Consider the following 24,319-nt stretch of genomic DNA (forward strand, 5'->3'; position numbering starts at 1 on the left):
TAAATCAGCCTCTTGTTCAGGGCCCCCAAACTCCATCCACCCCACCGCTGGTCCCTGTGCAGCTGTAGCAAGCTAGCAGCAAGAGAGAGGATGTTTCCTGAACCCCTTGGAAACCACTGGAGCTTTGAACCAGTTGTGCATTTTTGTACACAGCAGGATCGCATGGCTAAGTTCTCTTTACCCTCGGAGTGTGCTCATTAATTAGGTTTGTGCAATTACTGCTCATGCCAGGCAATGACAGAGCAGATCATTACTAGTATTGTTATTATTTACTGTATGTAGCTCCATATACTTACAAATCTTTGTTCAAAATGGATGCAAATGTCCCTAGGACCTGGAGTGGGAGAGGTTATATGTTTTGGGACAGAGTGGGTAGATGGGCAGGATTGGCCCACAGCCAAGATGTATAAAGCTAAGTGCCAAGGTTCAAACAGCAACATGGGCGAAGTTCACATCTGGGAAAGAAGGATTGTGATGCAACTGCTTTCTTGACAACGCTTCTGGATAATATGTAGGGAAAGGGATTTGATGACAAGAAACTCTCTTAGATAATACAGAGAAGAATCAGGAGTAGGTTACAAAGGGTGATGTAGCAACCAGACAACAAACATCCTGGGTCCAGTGTTCAAGTAGATTCACGTTCCCAGGTTCTCTATAATCAATAAGTCCTGAACCTCAAACAACCCCTAAATCTTCCTCCAGTCCTTAGCTTCAAGGGGATCAAGCTTTCCAAGACCAACTCAAGGAAACAGGCAGCTTTAGGGTTGATCCAAAGGTTCCAAATCATTCTAGGTATAAGTAGATGCCTAGAGAACAATAGGGAACAGCATGGAGACCCAGTCCCAGTCGAGGAGCTGCCCCATCTATGGAGCATATTCTTTGTTCCACAGAATAGAAGATATTTGCAAATCATATATATGTTCTTGCCCCCAGAATATATAAAGAACTCTTAAATTCAATAGTAAGGCAAATAACCCAGTTTTTAAGTGGGCAAAGGATTTGAACAGACATATCTTCAAAGAAGATATACAAGTAGCCAATAAGCTCATGAAAAGATGTTCAACATCATCATCCTTCAAGAAAATGCAAATCAAAATCACAATGAGATACTATGCCACATCCACTAGGGTGGCTATAATCAAAAAGATATAATAGTAAATGTTGGCAAAGATGTAGAGAAATTGGAACCTTCGTACCTTGCTGGTAGGAATGCAAAATAGTACAGACACTTTGGAAAACAGCTTGGCAGTTCCTTAAAATGTTAAACATATGGTGAGCATATGACCCAGCAATTCTACTCCTAAGTGTATACCAAAGAGAATTGAAAACATATATCCACACAAAAACTTGTAAGCAAATGTTCATAGCAGCATTACTTATAATGGCCAAAAAGTGGAAGTAACCCAAATGTCCATCAACTGATGAATGGATAAACAAAATATAGTATATCCATACAATGGAATATTTGGCCATAAAAAAGGCAACAACATGGATGAATTTTGAAAACATTATGCTAACTGAAAGAAGCCAGACACAAAAGGCCACATACTGTATGATTCCCATTGATCTGAAATGTCCACAATAGGCAAATCTATAGTAACAGAAAGAAGATCGGTGGCTACCAGGGATGGGGACGGAAAGAGGGATGAGGAGTGATTATTAATAGATACAGGTTTCTTTTTGGTGGTGATGTTCGAACATGTTCTAAAAATAGTGGTGATGATTTTACAACTCAATATACGAAAAACCAGTGAATTCCACATTGAGGATGAATTCTATGATAAGTGAATTATATCTCAAAAAAACTGTTATAAAAAAGTCAATAGAGGACTTCCCTGATAGCACAGTGGTTAAGAATCCACCTGCCAATGCAGGGGACATGGGTTCGAGCCCTGGTCCGGGAAGATCCCACATACCGCGGAGTAACTAAGCCCATGCGCCACAACTACTGAGCCCGCGTGCCTAGAGCCCGTGCTCTGCAACAAGAGAAGCCACCGCAATGAGAAGCCCACGCACCGCAACGAAGAGTAGCCCCCGCTGGCCGCAACTAGAGAAAGCCCACGCACAGCAACGAAGACCCAACACAGCCAAAAATAAATAAAATAAATAAAAAAAGAAAAAAAAAGAAAACCTTAAAAAAAAAGTCAATAGAGAGAAACACTACATAATGCTACATGGTAAGAAGAGCTACTTCGAGGCCACAGCTGGAGTGATCTGGCCTTTAGAATTGACGGCCCTTACCTGCCCTGACAGCCACACTTCCAACCTGAGGAGACTGGAGAATGTCTAATGAATTCTGTTTCTCAAGTCAGATATTTGTTGTTTGCTCCTTGACTTTAATACATAAGCAACTATGTTTTATGAATGATTCAGGCCCAGACTTTTTATCGTGAACACTCATCACCACCATTAACAATTCCCGAAGGGTATTCAGTGCCCTTTTCCCTTCTACCCTAGATACCAAGCGAGACACCAAATACTGCAGGTGGGATTGGTTAGTTCCTGAGTCAAAGGGAGTGATTTGATCCAAGGTAGAAAACACAGATGCTGGCAAACCAACATAAGGCCCAGCCACGACTGGATGGAGATATGACAAGCTAAGATTAAACATTGATGATGTATACAAGAAAAGAGTAAATACATTTACAGGGCAGTGACAGGGGACCTCGAGAGAACTTCGTGGTTGAGCAAGGTTCAGTTTCACAACAGGGAAACTACTTCTCTCCTAATCCTCTGCAAGAACAGAGGGAAAGCAGGTTCAAGTCCAAACACTGAGGATTTGACTATTAGTTAGGGATTAGTTGGGGAATTGCTCCTTCATCTGGCTGCTTGAGAGGCAGAGAAAAGAGGACCTAGGGAGTGAGGCAAGGTCCTGAAATGACAGGAGGGCAGGCTAACAGCACATGGGAGGAACTCAGAGGAAAAGAGACCAGGAGTAGAATATACGTGGGTGAGTGGGACCGTATTCTGCTAATCACTTTTCCTGTGTGATTGCATCAAAATTCACAGCCTTTCTCTGAGGGAAAGGCTATTATTTTTTCTTAATTTATGGATAAACAAACATAAGCCCAGAGAGGTTCAGTAACTTGCCCAAGATCACACAGCAAGGAGGGTCACACTCTATCTCAGTCTTAAATAATAATTCTATTGTGTTAACCCTTAAACGTCATCCTCCCTCTCAGGAAACAAAGTCACAGGTTCCTAGAACACATGCACCAATACTCAGTGCCTCCTGCATGCCTAAAATAATAGAAGTGGCTCAACATCTTTTTCATTGCTATTATGTGACAGGGAAAAATAAAACTGACTTAGCCTACAAGTGGTTAGGGCAACAGATGACAGTTTAAGTGGGAGGAATGGGGCTGCTGAAGGGGAAACCTGTATTTCTACTTGCAACCTGCTTGCCCAGCTCAATGTTCATCAAGCAGTAAAAGAGAAAGTACAGAGTACCAGCAACTTTGACCCTTTCTAAGAATGTCCTATGGACAGGTGAAGAAGCCTGCATTACCCCTTCAAAGGAACTAATCTCCTTTAATTGGTCTTCTTAACTGGAAAAGCACTGTGAAGGCGGTAAGTTCAGGGCTTCATTACCTGACCACCTCTTCTGCTGGTCAGTCCATAATTAGGGACATATATTTGTTTCTTTCCCATTAACAGAGAGGCACAGAATTATCAGAGCTGGTGGGGACCCTGGAGATAAACTAGCCCCTTCATTTTCAGAGGAGACACTTGGGGCAAAGTACCTGGACTAGGGTTAGACGGCCAGTGTGTGGGATGAAAGGGACTCCATCTCTCCAGGCTTGGTTCCTGCCAGTGCAGGTTTCTGAGTGGATCCTTTAAAGCTGTAAACATGGCATTAATATAGTCTGGTGCCCAGACCCTTTCCAAACCCATCAGCTTTTACCAGGACAAGAACCGACTGCATCATTTGGTTTACAAATCCAATCCTTCATAAAAAGGTAACCAACCTAGTTGAAATGCAGCGTTGGGCTTCTTGTCAAGGTTCTGCTTCTCTCTGACTTCATATCTCCCTGTTTCATCCACATTTCTTTCCCACCCGATGACAAGCTCACTGGGAACCAAGGATGAGTCGAGACTCAGGGAGCACATCATGCTTTGACCTGCACCTTCCTTACCCTGCAATCAGTCTCTGTCAGAGCCAGAGGGGGTAAGAAGCAAAGCCACCACCAGCTTAAAGGGCACCTTTGTGGAATTAAGAAAAGGCACCCTTTCCCCTGGGCAGCCACAGTCCCACACCAAAGCACACAGCTTGTCCAGTAGAGTGATGTCTGGATTTCTGTCCCTATTTGCCCCCTTGGTCAGACAGATGCCCTTGTGCAGTAAATTAGCATAGCCTTGAAGGGCAGCCCCACTAAGAAGAAGAAGGAGGAAAAAGGAATTTCTAAAAATACTATTTTTTAAAACTTAGGTCACAATCCATTGGTGGGTCATGAAATTATTTTAGGGTTGAAACTAGCATTTCTAACAGAGTAGAAAATACTATATATATATATATATATATATATATATATATATATATATATGCCTCACACTTAGATTTTATTTTTATATGTATATGTAAACATATACATATGTATGTGTATGTGCATGGGTATGTGTATATACTGAATTGAGATGTAAAATATATTTTTTAGTGGGGGTCATGGTAAAAAATATTTAAAAGTCACTGACTTAACACAGCCTAATATGAAATGTGCATCTAATTTGGAGGTTTGCTTTGTCTTTATTCCCAACTGTCCAGTAGGAAGCAACAAGAAAACTAGCATGCATTTAGGAGTCAGACAGACCCAAGTTCAAATGCAGTTTACCACTAAATTTGGACCTTAGGTAATCATTTATGTTTTCAGATCAGGTTCCTGATCTGCCAGTGGAGATGGTACCTGCTTCAAAACGTTGATGTGGTAAAGATGTGGTATTAAGCACGCTTCCAGTTTTCAGATCTCTCTGTTCTCTCGACTTTGGAGAGACCAGCAGAGACCAGTGATCCAGGGACACACGTGCAGCTGCCACTGAGGGTTTCCACTGCCAGAAGCCACAAAGCTGAGGAGGTGTAGAGTCCTTCAGTAAACTTTAAATGATTTTCTGCTGTGCAAGTTGTTCTCCTGTCTGTATGGAAGAACCTCCTCCCAAAGCATGCTTAAACAAAAATTACTGTTTAGCCAAGTCAATTAAATCATTTGAGTGAAAATACTACAGGTAAGCCGGGTTAGGAAAAGAGTTTGGTGCTGTGGGTACGGTGAGAATCTGGTCTTCTGTTTTAGGGAAATGTGTTAGATTTTAGTTTGGCATGGTCAGAGTATTCCACATAGTAAGGATGAGAGCCTCTGAGGACAGAAATGACAAGCTAAAGTAATCTTTTAGGTCATGTGGGTCAAATCTCCCATTTTCCAGATTTGGAGATAGGGTCCTAGGACATACAGGATCCACCAAAGTCACGTGGCTGGGGGCACACCCCGTCCCTTGGGAACATCATTTCTTAACTCCTGGGTCACAAGGCCTCCTTCTTTAGAATAATTCATCCTTTAAAACAAAAATTGCAACAACTTCCTGCCTTGATTTAGGTGTGGAAATGTGGGGAAGTATGAGAGCTAAAGTTAGGGTTTCTCAGCATATGTTTTTAAGAGATTTTTGAGTCATCACAGCAAATTTTAAAAATGACGCAAAAGACACATAAGAAATTGGCAATCTATAAATGAAAATTTGAATTCTCAAAAAACATATTTTCAACTTCCCAATTAATCAAAGAAATGCAAATTAAAACAATGTAATGTTGTTTCACCTATGAAATTGGAAACCATTAAAAATGATAATAGTCAACACTACCAAGGATGTAGCAACCTTAGCAGAAACTTTAAAAAGCTCATAAACTTTGTTCCAGAATTGCTGCTTCTCCAAAATCAAAAATTCATGTGTAAGGCTGCTGGCTGTAGCATTTTTTATAGTAGTGAAATATAATATGAAAATAACTTTCTATTTTATGATAATGCTACACAGTGAATAACAGTTTTGAAAAACAGTTAATGATCTGAGGAAATGCTCATAATAAACCAAGTTAAAAAGTTAAAATGGTATATATTCAATATAAGTTTAAAGTTGTGCATATCCAATATCATTCAAACTTATTTAGATATATAGGTACATATGTGCATGTGTGTGTGTGTGTGTGTGTGTGTGTGTGTGTGAGTGAAAGTCTGGAAGAATAAATGCAAAAATGTTCATAGTTATTTCTGGATGGTGCAATGGAGAGATTATAGGCTATTTAAATTTTTTTTTGTATTTTGATGTGTTTTTATAATCTTGTACAATGAATATATTACTTTAAGTATCTGGTAAAAATATTATTTAAAAGGCAAATCTACAATTTAAACTTTCTGTTAGAATTGTCTTTTACATTTGATTTGACTCAAAATTTGCCATTGGTAGGATCTGTTGATAAGGAGCTTTATAACAACATCAGGCTATATTAAACATTCTGAAAGTATACAATTAAAATACATATTAGCATCCCTTGCTATATGCATTATCATTTGACAAATCCAAAGTCTAAAACATAATTTTTGGCAATATGATGATTAAACATTTAGAGAAACCATTTTCAGTATATACACCTCAAATTATTGGATATTATATTCTTTGATATATTTTTAAATTACCCAACTATATTAGTGAGGAAGCAGGGATTTCTTAGAACCTAGAACACCAACTAAGCACAAATCCAGAGGGGTCTGTGTTGCTTTGCCTCTGAGGTATTTGCCATTCCCCAGTGGTCAGAAACTAGGATTGCAGAAGCTACAAACATGAGGCCTGATAGGGAGGGGGTACTTCAGGGGCCTCCACTCCCAAGAAGCTAGAAACCCTGAAGGGTGGACACTCTTAGTGGGTGAATAAGGAAAAAAAAATCTGCCTACCGAAGGGAAATAGTAGAATGTGCCTATTTTGGCCTTAGCTTTGAGTGGTACTGAAAGAAAGAGCAAGAAAAAAGAGTCTCCCTTAAGAATTTCTAAGCACAGCCTCGCTCCTGGCTTTGGAGTCTGAATTCACACTACATGGGTAGAAAAAAGTCAGACATTTAGGTTAGAATGGTTCCAGGTTGGTTGGGCTCCCAGGAACTTGACAGAAGAGAAAACAAGTCCTCTCTGTTGGGATACACTTAGAACCCAGGCCTCAGTGACTCCCTACAGGTCAAGTTCCAAGAAATATGAGTTCAAAGTTTTAAAAGAAATCACTAAATACATAAGAAAGCAACCCCACATGAAACATAAAACAACACAACTAGACCTGCAAGGATACTAACACTAGAAATACCAATTATGAATTATAAATATAAATATACTTAACATGTTTAGAAAAATAAAAGAAGGCATTAAATAATAGAAGAAGAAGAAACAGTGAAAATCAAGCTGACAGTGGTGAAAAGGAACCACAAAACCTAGGAATGAAAAATATAATAATTACAATTAGAAACTAAACAGATGAGCACCAGAGCAGGTTAGACAAAACTGAAGAGAAAATTAGAAAGTAGAAAGCAGATATAAAGAAATGATCAGCAAGAACACAGAAAAAGATGAGTAGTTAAAAGACATGAAGAACAGTTTGAGATGGTATAACATATACCCAATCAGAATTCTAGAAGATTATGGGAAGAATGAGGTAGAGGTCAAATTGGTGGACGGCACTAAACCTCAAATTCAGGAAGTCTAATGAATCACAAATAGGGGATAATTAAGTGAGAAAATCACACCTGTCATGGCATCAGGAAAATGCTGAACACCAAAAACAAAGAGAAAACCTTATAAAGTAGTCAAAGAGAAGAGACAAACTTCTTACAAAGGAGCAACATTCACACCAGCAGCAGTCTTTTCAATGGCAAAAGTGGAAGTCAGAGACAGTGGAATTATTATTTCAAAGTGGAATGAGAAAATAACTTTCTACCCACCAAAGCTATCCTTCAAGAACAAAAGTAAAATAGATCTGTAAGCAAATAAAAATCAGGAACAGATACTATTAACAGATTCTTGCTAAAGGAACTTATAAAGAATGTAAGTCAGTACAAGAAAAAGTCATAGAGAAAAGGTCTGATATGAGAAAAGAAATGAGGAGAAAAACTGGTAAAAATGTGGATATATCTAAAAACATTGATGGCATAATGTCTAATTTGTAGGATTTAAAAAGTGAAGATTATACCTCAATAAAGCTGTTATAAAACATCAAGGTAGAACTTAAATTGTAGACTTCAAATCATTTACATTGGGGGACAGGAGACTGAGTTAAAACGTTCTAAGGCCCTTAAGATGTTTAGCAGGAGTGTAAAGATTAGTTTTACACTCTGTTGAGTTAAATATATGCATTAAAAATTTTAGGGTAAACACTAAAAGACTAGAAATAGGATGTATAAATTCCAAACTACTAATGGGAAAAGCAGATTTAGAAAAAAATCAATCCAAAAAAAAAGCAAGAAAAAGTTATAAAAAATAGAAAGTATAAAATAGCATGATAGAAAAGAATCCAAATGTAATAGTAATCACAATAAATGTAAATAAACTAAACTTTCCAGCTAAAAGATAATGATTGTCAAACTGAATTAAACAAAATGCTGCTATATTCTGTTTACTAGAGACTTACCTAAAACAAAAGGAGTCTGAAAATGAAAGAATGAAGAAACTAAACCAGTCAAATCCACACAGATGTTCTTGACTCATCTTGGAGCAACTTAACAATCTCATTCCTTGTTAAAGTTAAAATACAAATTATCTGGTTCTAAGAAAAAAAAGGAAAAAAAGGAAAAAAAAGGGGGAGAAGGGAGGCGAAAAGGAGAGAGGAAGAAAGGAGACAGGAAGGGAAGTGGTGATAACTCCTCGCTCTCAACATTGCCAGGATTCACAAAGTTTAGGTCATCTCTTGCTGGAGGAACCAGAGTAGCAAGGGGAACAGCCATGGGCAATCTGTCCTCTGTGTATTAAAATCCACTGGGCTTTCTGAGTCTCTCAAACTGCCTCCTTCACTCTTTGAATCATACGCAGTAACTGAAGGGTTTGCTTTTAACATAAGTAGAGGAAAACAAAACAAGGAAAATAGCACCATGCTGTATCCCTAGATCAACAAACAGACTTGTGATACTGTGATTTATGAGAAATATATATATTTGGTCATTCAGATGACCAAAATATATTTCTCATATATATGTGGTCTTGGTTCACAGTTTCGGGCTGTGGCTCTCAAAACCCCTGGAATTTCCTAAGTGTGGAGAGTGATAAAGGTGTCATTTGTTATGTTAATGAGGCAACTTTAGGAAAGCACCTAAGGATGGGGGCTGGTTGCCAATGGAGCCAACTGTGTGATTAAAGGGTGGGACTGAGGAGAGAGGGACTGGAGGTCAAATCAATTGCCAGTGGCCAATGACTTAATCAACCATGCCCACGTAATGAAGCCTCCATAAAACCCCCCAAAATGGCAGAGTTCAGAGTTGGTGAACACCTGGAGGTGCTGGGAGAGTGGTGCCTGGAGAGGGCACGGAAGCTCCATGCCTTTCCCCGTGCCCCACCCTAGGCATCTCTTCCAGCCAGCTGCTCCTGAGTTATATCCTTTTATAATAAACCAGCGATCTAGTGAGTGAAATGTTTCTCTTAGTTTTGAGAGATCCTCTGGCACATTCATTGAACCCGAGGAGGGGTCACTGGAACCTCTGACTTACAGCCAGTCGGTCAGAACTACAGGTAACAACCTGGACTTGTGACCTGCATGGGGAGTGGGGGCAGTCTTGTAGGACTGAACCCTTAACTTGTGGAAAACTGATGTTCTCTCTGGGTGGACAGTGTCAGAATTTAGTTAAATTCTTGGACACCCTGCTGGTGTCCGAAAATTTCTTGGTGTTTTGAGGAAAGCACCCCCTACCCGACCCTTACACGTTTGAATTGGGGCCAGGAACTCAAAAGAATGCTACAATCACAGGCATCTAGTCAATTAAGAATTTTAGTGCCTATATTTTCTTTCTTTTGAGGACAGAGAGTTTCCAAGTCTATTAAGTAATACTTACTCACTATAAGGACGATCTCACCTTACCTTCCTTGAAATCTGTACATTAATTTTACTAATTCACGTACTAGTATGGAGGGGAAACAAAGGTTGAATTTATAACATATTCTTTGCCTTAAGAAGGCTTGGGACTATACATTTGTATTTATATAATTATTTATGGTTTAGCATCTTACCAGAAATACTTCACTTTATGAAGAATATTTATAATATTGTTTCAATTTTGATTTTCCCATGATCATTAATAACAATTTGCATTGCAAACACTCTGTTGGCAAGCAACTTTTCAGGAACACACAAAATGAATAAAGCAAGGCACACCTAAATTACTAAGTAGCCTGCCTTCAACTATCAAGCTTTAAGCATCTTTATTTAGCCCATTCCCTTCATTTGAACTGGGCTGACTTGCTGTCAGATTATAGTGCCAAGTCTAAGAAGAGGTTAAATACCATGGACAGCTGCTTTCTAGGCCAATGACAGCCTAGCACCATAGCAGATCAGGAGACCTCAGCAGGCAGGCCAGGCACACAGCAAAACATGCCAGATGCCCTGAAACTCCACTGCTTCACATCCTGCAGGATTCAAATTAATTCCTAACCAGCTGTGGAGAGGTTTTTGGAAGATAGTCCCAATCATTTATAAATAAAAATACCCTTAAAACAAAAATCTCTGCTTAGCATAGATATTTCTAAACCACAGTCTACAAAATAAACTTTCAGGACAACAAAGGCATTTGAAGGTTTCCTTGGAGTTTATAATAATATTTCCCTGCATATGTTCACTGTATATGAAATTAGGCTTATAAATATTATAATATGACAAATATCACATGCCCCTAAGGGAGACAACAGCCTGCTTAACTCAGTGATTCACTGGCATGAACTACAATCTTCAAGGAATGTTTTGAAATTCTCAAATTTGAAATAATTTATGCCGATTAACTTTTCATTTAAGAACAAAAGATGAAAGGAAAGGAACTAACACTTACTGAACAACCCACATTTGCCAAGGACTATGTTAGCTGCTTAACATTCATTTCTTCATTTAATAATTTTCCCAACTTTATGAAGTAGGTATTATTATTTTCATTTTCCTAATTAGGAAAATGAGGCTCAGTGAGTTTCTGTGACTTCTCTGAGGTCACAAGTCTTATTATACACCTGGGCTAACACCTTTTTTCCCTGAATCAAAGCCCAGGATCTCCTTACCATGTCATGACACTACACGACATTTTTTTAAACGATAATATTATCACTAAAAGATGCAATAAAAATATCAAATTAAAAAACCAAACACCAGGTGGAACAGTTAAATAAAATGGGAAACTATTACTTTAAATATGAGAAAAATGTTTGTATTTTCTGTTTTTTCATGCTCCACAGTTGCCCCGTCATCAATAATGAAACCAAATTAAGATTTTCAACTGGTCCATGAAGCAAGCAGTTTCAAAGATATTTCACTGTCTGCAGCCCAGCAGAATTGATGAGTTTTTAGTAAGAACCATTGATGACTTGTATAAAAATATCTAAAATATGTTTCCTCCACTTTCCCATACTCCCCTGTTCCATAATTGTGCAATTAAGACAATGAGGTAGCTTTGTCTAAAAATATGCTTGGTATTTTGCTTCCTAAACTCTTGTACAGCACATTCCTCTCTATGAAGACTCCACTGAGGGCTGCCTTTGGCTTGGGGTCTTTTTCTGAGTGTTCTGATGATGTTAGAAGCACTGACTTAGGTAGGAAAGGTGGAGTATACAGCCAGAAATCGACTTTGCAGATGAGAGAACAAGACAGCCAAGCTCAAAGACTCATCCCTCCTTGAGACACCTTATGTTCAGCGCTTAGAGAGCAAAATCTCCATAAGATTCTGAAGTCAGACATCTGATAAAGACCAACTGCTGAAAAAATTTTTTTCCAACAATTATTCAAAAGTGAAATTGGCAAGGTAAAATTTCCTAAAGGAAATCACACATCATTATGTACTGTTCCACCTAAAAATATCTGTGTTCCAGCATACCGAACAAGACTTAGCTATGTTAAAAAATTCTGGTCCCATGATAATTTATAGTTCAATCTAGTTACTGAATGACAAAATATATAATAATGATTAAGTGGAATAAACTAAAGCTATTCGGTGCTCAAAGGAAAATAATACAATGAACATATTTTGGCGGTAAATCAGAAACAGGAGATATAGTCATGAATATAATTTGCTTTCTTTTTTAATTAGGTAAATCCAGAATTTCAAAATTTGAAAAATGCACAATATTAAGCATAGCAAAAATTATGGATATGAGTAACAACTTTAAGGAATGCCAGCCTAAGTTATTGACTTTTAAATTACCATTAAAATGACATGACAGTCACCTAATACAGTAGGTAAAAATCCTGCAAGAGCTGATTTAATGAGTGACTTATAATTTATTAAAAGCCATCTGTAAACCATATTTTAAAAGTTATTACTAAATGCACAAAACCAGCTTCTCCCTCCCTATTAGAAGACAAAATCCCCCTGCAATCTTCAATACACCATTGGACTGCTCTGCAAATTCCTTTTTCATACACGTTGCCAACATAACCTTTAGCCGAGTCTGTGCCTAAGTTAATGAAGTTCCACTGAGGCATAACAAAACGAAAAAGTACTGAGTTCTCAAAAAGACTTTTTATCTTTGATGGGCCCAGGATATTTATAAGACACCAAATCATTCCCTTGCCTCTAAAAAACAGGCCTTTCCCTTGGCAACTGTTCAGCATTCTAATTGGAATACACACATAGACGACTAACGCAAACCACTCAAACTTGTAGTCAGTCTTGAGGAGATGGCTTGAGGGATCATCCTTTGGGCTACAAAATTAGATCAGGGACGGGGCTCCAGTGATGACCCTGTCTTATGCCCTCAAGGATACAGACTCAGTATCACATCTGAATGCTTATTTGCCATGATTTTTTTTTTTTTACTACAGTTTCTAACAAACAACCATACACTGAGTGATACGTTAGAAAAAACACAGTATAAAACATTTCTTTTTTGCATGGAATAAATAGAAATATTACTAGTGGTTTTTTTGTCTGTTGCTTTGCTTCTGTGTCACGGCTGCTACAAAAATGATGGATGGTCATCAAACTTGAACATAAAGGAATTATGCTAAATTAATAGCATTTTTTTCTTCATTCTGGACAAAACATCTCACCCTCCACTCAACATCTGTTTTTTGCATACATGAGAATTTCCCCAGATGCAAGTATGAAAAGTCTGCATATGTATTTTGTTTTATTGTTTAAAATCACATTCTGAGATGACATTCCAATGTTAGGATATAGATCAGAACTGCATTACTCTACTTAACAGAAAATTTTATTGATGTGGCCCATGGATTACTTTTAATAATTAATCTATATTTTTGCAGATCGATTTCTTCTAAGCTCTTTACCAACTTGCTTGCTACCTAAGTGGTAGGATGGCCACTGAAATGTCATTAAAACTCCCTCAAATCCTACCATAAAAAATATTTTGGGTCATGTTTATCACGGCGTGCAAAATGGGCCCTCGAGCTACAGAGGCAGGCAGCATGGCTTGCCACTGACTCTTTCACAGATCCCGATCGGTGCCTGGTAGAGGGGTCTGAAGCACTATTGTGTGGGTCAAGAAGAATGGCCATGACCCATTCTAACAACCAGTCCTGCTAGGCCCTAGGCTGCTGACTTAAAGGTCCAGCTCTGCTGACACAAACAAACTTTCTTCGCTAAGCACTTTTAAAGAGATGGTTCTTGATAACTGTCACATGTTCATTTAAATAGAAAAAGTCCTGCAACTTGCAAGGCACACACACACACTTCCCCATGAAAATTAAACGGCTCACAAAAATAAGAAAATAAGAGACAAATAACTGCTGAGTCTGCTCTGAGAAGCTTATGTAACCTATATTTACAAATGTTTTACTCTGAGGCAAGTAGCTTGAGAACTTAGTAGACATTCCCCAGAATACCCCCCAAATTATTTTTCCGACTGTCATGTTGGTCTGGCTGTCAAAGAAACGCATAAAGCACCCTGCTATCCATTACAGCCCCAAACACCATCCCATTTAAAAAGTGGCAGATCTCAAAAACATAAGAGTTCAGAGCTATGGTCAAGAAAACATTAAATAAACAACCACTACCACCAACCTTTGCCTGGGCCTCTGGTGCTGTCACCTTGACGACTTTGTTGCGGTGTATCATTTGCTTCACCCATCTTTCTACTTGGACGTTGAATTTCATGAAAACCACATAGCCAAAGTAAGCTGTTAAGAGAAGCAAGCTTTCCCACCACATGATAAAGTTATCCAGGAAAAATATGATCAGCATGATCAAGTCAATGATGTAGAAGGACACATCCCGAAAGAGTGGCCACCATGTCAGGTTTAAGATTTCTCTGGAAAACAGAGCACACATGCCAATGACAAAGAGGATATTGAACACCGCTGAGCCCACGATTGTGCCAATGCCAACATTGCTGTGAGCAATAAATACCCCTATGAGAGACGTGAAAAGTTCTGGGGCTGAGCCCCCGGCAGCCATAAAGGTGGCTCCAGCCACATCATCAGAGATGCCCAGTTTTTCAGTGATGACAGTCAAAGAGGGAACAAAGAACTCATCGCAGACAATGGCTAAGGCTATGAACATGTAGATCATTCCAATGACATGGAGAATGATGGCACCTTTTCTTCGCTGTTCGAGGGAAAAGATGTCTCTTGGGTAGTCTCCTTGGGCATGATCTGTACTATTCTCAGATTTGCCTTCCTGAGAAACAGGTGGCTGTGGAGTATAATCTCGAATCTTGTCATTTAAATCTAAGAGAGTTCTTTGACGGTAACTGTGTGCTACCCTGGGGCCACTTGCACCACTGGCCTCCCCTGTGCTCTGTGTCTCTGTCTCAGAAAAGGCACTGATTGAAAACGGAACAGTGCTAATGGCTACCAGGCCCATGAAAAGGCCTAAGATTCGAATCAACTTCAGTTTTTTTCTGACATTATAATGTCTCCTGCAGCCAGACGGTGAGTTATCTGAACACCATTTCTCAAGGAAAGAGATGGTGGTGGTGCTTTGGTGCAGATCCATCCTGGGTCTTCTGGTGGATGTGGTGGTCTTCAAATTGTATACTCAACCAGATGGTTCTTTCATACTTTTCCTCACTTTACAGTTAACAGTGCTTGTGGGTGCTTCCACAATCAGGGATTCTTAGGCTTCACACGAAATATTTTCAACATTTATGCTTAAATAAAAATAAAAACAAGGACATGTGAATCGTAAAATCATGTCTTTTTTACAAAACAACTTGGCAGATATGAAAAAATCCTATCCAATAGCCATGTGACCTTGGGTTAAGTTCCTTAATTCTTCTGTGCCTCAGTTTCCCCATTTCAAAAATTAGGACAATTATAGCACCTACCACCAAGTGCTGTTTTGAGGATGAGTTAAAATACATGAAGCATTAAGAGTGGGACGTGACACATATTAGGCACTTAGGATAGTGTATGTACAAAGGCAAACATTTTGGTAAATCCAATGTTAGACGTAGACTATGTATTTGTGTCTGTTAAATACAAAAATTTATAGATGTAGATGAAAATCTATGTTTATCCCACCTTAACTCATGTAACAAATAACCTCCCAGGGCTAAAAAAGGTATCACTTCCTTTAGAATTATCTACGTATTTGACAACCAAAACCACTGTCTTTTCTTTTGGTCCAATTATATAATTCCAGTTGCAGGCACACTTTTCTGATTAATCTATCACTTGGAAAGGGCTGAGTGTTGGAGGAGACAGCACTCTTTTCCTGCACACATAAAGATCTCAGGATCCTATTTTGCATGGAAAGCCCCTCCTATAGCAAATGCAGAAAAGTAGCCCTTTAAAAATTTAAGTTTACAAAAGAATGTTCTGATGACATGAACAAACTGTCTTCCCTAAATATCTAGATATTGTATTCAGCTAAAGCTTATTTTAAAAAACAACCTTTAGTCGTATTTAAAATAGACAACTTAGTAAACCAAACAACTTCTATCAAGTAGGCTATTTCAAGACATCAAATGTGTATTTCATAAACAATATGCAAGTTGCAGTGATACCTCTGTCCACAAAATCTGCCAAAAATAGCTCTGACACTGACTCTCTAGTAGGTTAAGATACCCAAGCAGTTTTCATTCTCTGTCTCCACAGAGAAGGGTAAAATATCCACACATGACAGCGGATATTCTGAAGGTTCCCCTTTTTAATTTTCTTTAAAAAACAGTTTTGTTTTGGGGTTTTGGTTTTTTCTTGTATCAACGATTTCATTTTAGAGGCATTCGCTGAGATCATCTCAGGTGTAAAATAAGCTAATTAAACACACGCCAGTGACACACTGAGATTAGCTGGAACTCAGGTTTGCAGAGGGAGCCCAAGTCAAACCAGGCTGAGATGCTGTTACTCCTGAGATAAACCTAACCCAGCACAGAGATTCCCGGCTGGCCTGGCAGATGTCTAGCCTAGCGTGAACAATTAAGCGACTCACTGCGCTCAGGGGATTGTCACAATGCTGGGCCGGGGCAAACGGCAGGGACGGACTCAACTCCCAGGGTGCGCTATCGGCTCCAGCCTGAGCCGGGCTCGACCTGCAAAACCCACCGCTCCGCCGGCGAAGTGCACCCCCAGCCGCGCCCCAACTTTGCCGTGTGTGGTCCCAAACTTTCCCTGGTGGGCTCATAGGAAAATAAAACTGAAGGACAGACGCCCCACTAGCGAGCCAGAGGCTGGCATGCAGTTTGAGGAGGGGCTTGGCCGGCATCTTCCCGAATCGTTGGTGAGTAGGTGGGGAAGGGGAGCGACCCTCTTTGCGCCTTCCCCGACTGCAGGCCCTGCCCCGCGGCCCCTACCCCGAGCCGGAAGCAGGGGCGGTTGGGGTGGGAGAAGTCGGGGCTCGGAAACCCCGCCCGGGAGCGGAGAGAGTTGGCTAACTCCTTTCGGGGCCTGGGGCACCACGTCCACCGCGGAGCTACCTGTGAGCCTGCAGCGGGATGCGCGCAACCGGGATCCGGAGACAACGACCACTGCGGCCACCAAGCCTGGCGGCTGGCCGGGGCTCGACCGCCCGCACTTACCGGGATCCGCCAGGAGGACGCGCACACGGCGGGGGCCCGAGCGCGGCCCGCCGCTCCGGTCCTCCGCTTTCTCCGGCCCTCCGCCTCCTCGCTCCGAGGCCCGGGCTGCGGCTCGCACTCGCCGCCGCTCTCGCCGTCCGGGGCTGGGCTGGGGAGGAGACTGAGCCGCCGCGAGCCCCGCGCGCCGCCTCTGGTGCTGCCGGGCCCCCTCCGGCCCCTCCCTCTCGCCTCCGCGCGGGGAGCGTGGCCGCAGGGCGCTCTGCTCCCGCGCTCTCTGCTCCACGCCTCCTGGGCGCAGAAGCGACGCCGGCAGCCGTCCCTTCGCAGATTTCTCTGCAGTGGGGACGGGGGTCAGGATTTGCAGGCGAGCAAGGACGGAGAGGAGAAATCGTACAGGTCGGTGACGCGCCTGATTACCAAAGCCTGAAAGTGTTGCCAACTTTAGGGTCATCTCTGCTGGGCCCCTCCTCTCCAATTATCTGCAAAAAGTGACAGCAGTCACACATTTAGGAGGCCATGTAATGTGTAATGGCAGCAAAGACGATCAGTGAAAAGGCAAGAAGGCCTGCAGGGTTGTATGTTCAGGCCCAGGGTTTCTGAGGTCTCTGGTTTGGCTGGCTGGGACACTGAAGGATCTTTAGTCTTGCAGTCGGACCTTTAACTTCGTGGGTGATGAAACTGAGACCCAAGACAGTGTCATTTTGAGTCATAGACAGCGTTCACATGCTGGCCTCTGGACTCCAAGCCCAGTGCTTTTTCCTGCCCTGTCATGAAAGCAAGATCCCCCCACCACAAGAAGTTGAGCCAGGCTTGTTGGGGACTGGAGGCAAGAATCTGGGCCAAAGAGTGGGCGAAGGTAAGGCAGACGGGTTACTGGGGGAAGCTACTTTTACCCGGCCCTGCGATCACCACCAAAACTGCCAAGAGGTACCCACCAGGAGAAACCTTTCATCAAACGTTTTCCACTCTCTTTACCCTCCACTCTCCTCGTTTTCCACTTAGAGAGGGTTTCTTCATGCTTTCCTGGGTCTAGGAGGAATGTTGGTCATATCTGGAAAACTCACTACCTTTGACTTTGGGTAAAACTCTATACTCAGACCTCTACACTTGCTCTTGATAAGTCAAGAGCAGCCTGGAGAAATTAGAAATCTCTTTTACTCCCACCAAAGCCAGGCATTTAAGACTATTGTCTTGCTAAGGATTTAAGGTCCTATTCTGGAAGTCATAGTGTGAACTTTTAAAATATTTCTTATTTTGGAAGATTCCAGACATTTATAAATATAATAGTATAATAAACCTCCAGTGGGGCCATCACCCAGCTTGAACAACTATCATGAACAGCTTGAACTCACGGTCAATCATATTTCATCCAAATCCCCTTTCCCGTGCCATCATTTTAAAGCAAATCCCAGACATTGTATCATTTTATTTATAAGTATTTACAGAAATCAAGGAAGCTATCAACCACTTCTTGTGTCAGGAAGACTAAGGAATCAATTCAAATAGGCTCCCACTAGACAAGGATGGACCAATCTGAGCACCAAAAATTGATAACAATTGCAATTGTTTCAAACGTATCAAATATGATTATATAAGTTCATAATGATTCTAAAGTAACTTGATCGGTCGCTGTTGATGGGTAAGAAGGAATGAACTCATTATTTTGAAATTGTTTTAGAAAAAAGAAAACAATCATGCATTTAATCTGCCTTTTCCATACAAACTGGACTTCAGGGTAACCAATTAGCCTTTACTTCTCCCCTGCCCTTGTCTTTGCTTTCCTAGTCTAACAATCCTAATCTTCCCTGATACAGTGATGCATCTGGCTAAGAAGATCTTGTATACAAAGTTCTGCTTAAAAGAAAACAATTATGTATATTTTTAAAAATCACACCCTTCCTACTAGGATCTTTATAAATGTTATCCAGCTGACTCCCCCCAGAGCCCACAGATGACCCTGAATCTCCACTTGGTGGGAAGGGGAATGAGGCCCAGATGCAGGTTGTATTGGCTGGGGTTTGTACTTGGCTGCATATAACAGAAACTCATCCTTAGTGATTTAACCAAATAAGAGTTTATTTTTTGCATGTAAAAAGAAGTCTGATTTAAATCTTGATTTCTAATATACTGTCAAAAAACATTTTAATGTAAGTAATCAAATTAGTATTTTTCCGTGGCTCTTCAATAATGAACTAATTCAACTTTATTGTTGGGATTACATCATCGTTTAGGCAATGATTATCAGGATTTTAAAACTTAATGATTTGTTATTCTAAGTTTGCTGTTTCAAACTTTTGTCAAGCACATTTCAAAATAAAGAAAAAAAGCTGTAAAGAAATAAATAAGTAAATAAAAATAAAAAGAAGTCTGAAAGCAGACTGTCCAGGGTTTGCAGAGGAGCTCCACAATGCCATCAAGGAACCCAGATCTTTTACCTATCTTCCTTAATGTATGACTTTTATCCTCATAGCCACAAAATGCTTACCTCTTGCAGACATCACATCTGTGCTCCAGGCAGGAAGAAGGGAAAAAATGAAGAGTGAAAGACAGAAGGCCTCCTTGCTAGGCTTTGCCTTTTTATTTAGGAAAGGACACACTGTCAAAACTTCTTTTACATTTCATTGGTCACAACTTGGTCACATGGAGCTGTCTAGCTGCAAAGGAGTTAGACTAATTAGGGCTATTAGTCAGCATTTAGAAAATCAGGGATCTCCTAGTAATACAGAAGGGGGGAAACAAATGTTGGGTGTGCGACTAGCAGTATTTGACACACAGTTCTATAGTAGCTCAATGAGATCCACATTGGACTGAAGATTTAGCAGCTGAACTTGGCAGTCAACTGCCATGACAGCTGAGAAGGCTAAAACTGCTGTCATTGTAGTAATGGAGAAAAGCTGGCCTATCGTTTGTCTAGGTCACACGATATGAAAGCAGTAAAACTGAACAACACCTGTAGGTCTCCCAGGTCCACACACCTTACTGCCTGGTCATGAAGAAAAAGGGAGCCTCATGAGAAAATTTACTACCACCACATGATGAGTTATTACAGAGTAGCCTTGATCAAGTTCTTTGCTAAGAGATTTAAGTAGAGTAATCAATGGGTATGAATTATTATTAAAGAGCCAACTCTTTATTTTTAGATATCTGCATAAGTATACACATTAGTTGGCATCATATTTATCCTTCTATTAACTGTATGATTTATTTGAACATAGAGTTTATGGAGGTCATTGGTAATTACCAGTTAAGAACGATGGGATGGGCTCCTGTTGTAATTCTGGAGAGGAGCCTTTCAAAATTCAGTGATGACTGTTTAAAGGCATGGGGTCAGACTTAAGCTAATAAGGACTTTTAAATATAAAACTGCCAAAGGTTCTGGTTCAAGATGGTGACATAAGAAGATCCTGCACTCACCTCCTCCGACGAACACTCCAAGTCTACACACAGAACAATGTCCTCTGAAAAAACAAACAGCAACAACAAAAACTGGCTGAGTGACTCTTACCCAATGGGTAGGAAAGGCTGGGACACAATTTTACTGTAAGCCCCACCCTCAGTGTGGTGACCCAGAGTCAGGAGGGAACTCAGTGCAGAGTTGAGAGAGGCCTATTTTCTTGTCTTGGAATGTTGGCCTGAGGGACAGACATCTGATTTGACACACATTTGGGGGCCTGCTGGGATGCTCTCTGGGGACAGAGACTGATGGGAACCATTTTTTCTGCTCTCCCTCTGCCTTGGGGGCACCATCTTTTTCTTTTTTTAAAACTCTAGGCTTTCTTCCTCCCGCTTGCTTGCTTTCTTGCTTGCTTTTTCTTTCTTTTCTTTCCTCTCTTTCTTCCTTCCTTCCTTCCTTCCTTTCTTTCTTTCCTCTCTTTTCTCTCTCTTTCTCTCTTTCTCTCTTTCTTTCCCAATGGGCACCATCTCTGTGCTCTCCCTCTGCCTCGCTCCAGAGCACCAGTATCTCTTGGAAGGGATCTTTTACACATGTCTGGTGTCCCGGTTTTTACTTCTGGTGCCCAGTCTGTCACCCAGGGGATAACCCTGGATCACCTGGCTCTGGTAGCCAAGAGGGCTTACACTTGTTGTCCCATAGGACTGTATATATTCGTATACTTTAAAAGCTGTTACTTGAGCATTTGGCTTCAATCAGCCTAAATCTAAGTGCTGACTGAGATTCCCCACTTTGGGACACTGACAGATCTTGGCACACCCTCAACTACTGAGAGCCACTAAAAGTAAAATAAGCTGCTTGGACAATCACAAAACTTTGACAGGCAACCAAGAGCTAGGGTAGGGTTGAATGATGAGGTTCATCTTCTACATGAGGCCACTCCTTCAAGACTGGGAGAGGTGGCTGTTTTATCTAATGCATAGAAACCACACAGAGAGTCAAGCAAAATGAAGAAACAGAGGAATATGTTCCAAGTGAATGAACAAGATAGGGAATTCCCTGGCAGTCCAATGGTTAGGACTCCACGCTCTCACTGCTGAGGGCCCAGGTTCAATCCCTGGTCGGGGAACTAAGATCCCACAAGCTGCGTGGCATGGCAAAAAAAAAAAACAAACAAAAAACCAAAACAAACAAACAAAAAAAAACCTTAATGAAAATTACCAAAGGGATACTAGTAAAACTTACTAAGCACCCGTATCATTTTCACATAGAAACACAGGATGGTGTGATTTAAGGTAGGGTTGGGAAGGTTCCCTTTCCCGCATCCAAAATGACATCCCCAATGGGCACTGTGCCTACAATTCCACCATTAGAAATTTATTATTTTGGCTTTTTATTTTACATCTTTGGGATTTTTTTACAAAAGTAAGTGGCTCTAGAGTTATTGTGATAATAAACAACTTTACATTGCTTTTGACTTGACATTTAGTCTAAAGGAAAACAAAATTCTAGCAACTTTTCATAAGAGGAAAGCAGAAGAAAGAAAGCTGAGTGAGCCAGGAAGTTGTGGGCAACAAAGGTAAAGATGATGTATTTAGGTTTTACTTTGTCAGTTTAACCACTTTTTTCAATCTCTTCTGATGTGCTTTTTTTTCTCCTTTCTAGTATAATCTCTAGCTTCTCTGTTATCAACGTCTGCAGGCAATCAGAACATATGTGAAAGAGTCAATGTGCACAAAAGCAGTAGTTCCCAACCTTGACTCTTGTTAAACATTAGAATCGATGGGGGATAGTTTTAAAAGACTCTCAAAATGACCTTCTTCTTTCCCTCTTATTATGAGCTCCTTGAGAACAAGAATCAGTATCATGTATTTTCCAGCATCAGGCACAGGGCTTGACATCTATTCAGCACACGGCTGTGGAGTGAACTGAGTTGTGGCAAATGCAGTTCATTAAAGGAGAGTGGGTCAGTCAGGAGGGTGCAGGTTATGCTGCAGTAACAAAGAGCTCAGAAAATCACAGTGACATAAAACAACAAAGGTTTCTGTTTCTCACTCACATTGCCTGTCCTCTGTGAATTTTGCTGTGTCATCCTCACTCCTGTCTCCAAGTTGGTCACTATCTAGAACATTGCCAGTTGCTGTCATAACGAAAAGACACATGGCGAATCTTGTACTTGCTTCAGCTTGGGAGTGATACATTTACGGCTACTCACATTTCACTGGCTAAAGCAAAAAGCATGGCCATATCTATCTTCAAAGGAGCAAGAAAGTGCAGTTGCACTACGTGATTGGGAGAAGAATGGAAAGATTTGGTGACCAGCACTAATGCCTATCATGATGGACAATAGGAGCAAAAAAATGGAACTAACATATATTATGTACTTACCATGAACTAGAAGTTTTCACCTATCTCTTTTCAATCTCATGAGTTTTAGCACTATTACTATTCCCATTTTACAGATGAATTAACTGAGGCTCAGTGAGGCTAAGTAGCTTGCCCAATACTAAGCAGCTCTCATTTGTACTCAATACTGGCTCCAAAGCCCATTCTTTCTGCTAATCCTCACTGTATATGACTGAGGTTTTTGGTCCCTGCCTAAGTAAGAGTAAGTTGCATTTTTCCTGATGGGATTACATCCTTAGGTGATTCCGGTGGATTTTTTTCTACCACCAGCTGGTCTACAATCTAGCATAACTATCTACTTCCTAAGAGGATCCGTTTTGCTTATTTAAAAATCACAGGTGTAAATATCAAAATAGAATCCCAGTGTGCTCTAAAAAATGTTCTCCTCAGGTTCCCAACCCTGAGCTGACTTTGTTTTCCTTTGCATTTGGCTCATTTTTTGGCCAGTGGCTCTCGCCTTCCAGGTCAATGAGAACCATAAAAGCAGAAACAAATATCTGTGGGGTTAAGGAACGCAGTACAGGCTTCTTTGCTTTTGACAGTGGTTTCTGCAATGGCACTTAAAGCAATACACCCAAATCATTGCTCTTTCTTTTTCTTTCTTTCTTTTTTTTTTTTTTAATCTATTTAGGAGATGAGAAATGATGAATGCCTGTTATTTTTACATTAGAGACAGGAATTTTTTACTCGGCTTAATCAGGAAGCACAAAAACTGAGTTTCTCTTTGCAGCACCAGCTCAGCTCCGGGCTCCTGGGCACCGAGGCAGGCGCAGTGCTGAGGCAGGGCTCAGAGGAGTGCAGGAGAACAGGCCATCGATTTCATCAAGAAACTTGCAGTCTAGAACTCTGGCTGTCTTCCTGATTCCAGCAGGGACATCCCGAGTGACCTACAGGGTGTCCCTCAGTCTCTCAGAGCCATGTCAGCAAGGAAATAAGGATAAATAATACTGTTAAAAAGGAGATACGCTGGGGAAGAGGCAATTCCTGAAGAGGAATTCAGGACAGCCCATTCAGAAGGCAAGCAAGGAGCACTTCTTTCTAAAAGCTCAAAACACTGTGCTCCTGCTGCTTTCCTCCTTAAACTACATTCTCTCTTTACCTATCTCCGATTCAGAATTTCAATATAAAGTTAAAATATTGGTATAGAAGAGAAGTGTGCCTTGAGCCGGTAGGAATATGCTACTGTATCCTTGGTTTTGAATACTGAAATAAAATACTTGCTTTATTCACTTCATACAAGTAAAATGAATGAGTCACTAGTCATTTTCCCAGCTCAGGGGTCTCACACTATTCCGCTCAGCAACACCTGACCACCCCCCCAAAAAATGTATGCACGTGTTGCGGGGGG

General features: G+C 40.7%; 1 protein-coding gene and 1 pseudogene across 6 annotated transcripts in view; both read right to left on the bottom strand.

The window, feature by feature from the left end:
• The window catches only part of SLC24A2 (solute carrier family 24 member 2), a 243,965-nt gene extending 226,638 nt beyond the window's left edge, over positions 1–17,327 (bottom strand). For 4 of the 5 annotated variants that reach the window (XM_082468034.1, XM_082468035.1, XM_082468032.1 and 1 more), the window contains exon 1: positions 14,219–16,824. In XM_082468034.1, the coding sequence (XP_082324160.1) occupies positions 14,219–15,151 (933 nt within the window). In that variant the 5' untranslated portion in view covers positions 15,152–16,824. Of the gene's footprint in view, positions 1–14,218; positions 16,825–17,174 lie in introns of those variants that run through there. The other variant, XM_082468033.1, reaches the window with a different exon arrangement.
• The window catches only part of LOC309663710 (cytochrome c oxidase subunit 6B1 pseudogene), a 523,800-nt pseudogene that overhangs the window by 461,706 nt on the left and 37,775 nt on the right, over positions 1–24,319 (bottom strand). The window lies entirely within an intron of this gene.

This window comes from Balaenoptera physalus (assembly GCF_965194825.1).
Source record: "Balaenoptera physalus genome assembly, chromosome: 7".
Lineage (NCBI taxonomy): Eukaryota > Metazoa > Chordata > Mammalia > Artiodactyla > Balaenopteridae > Balaenoptera > Balaenoptera physalus.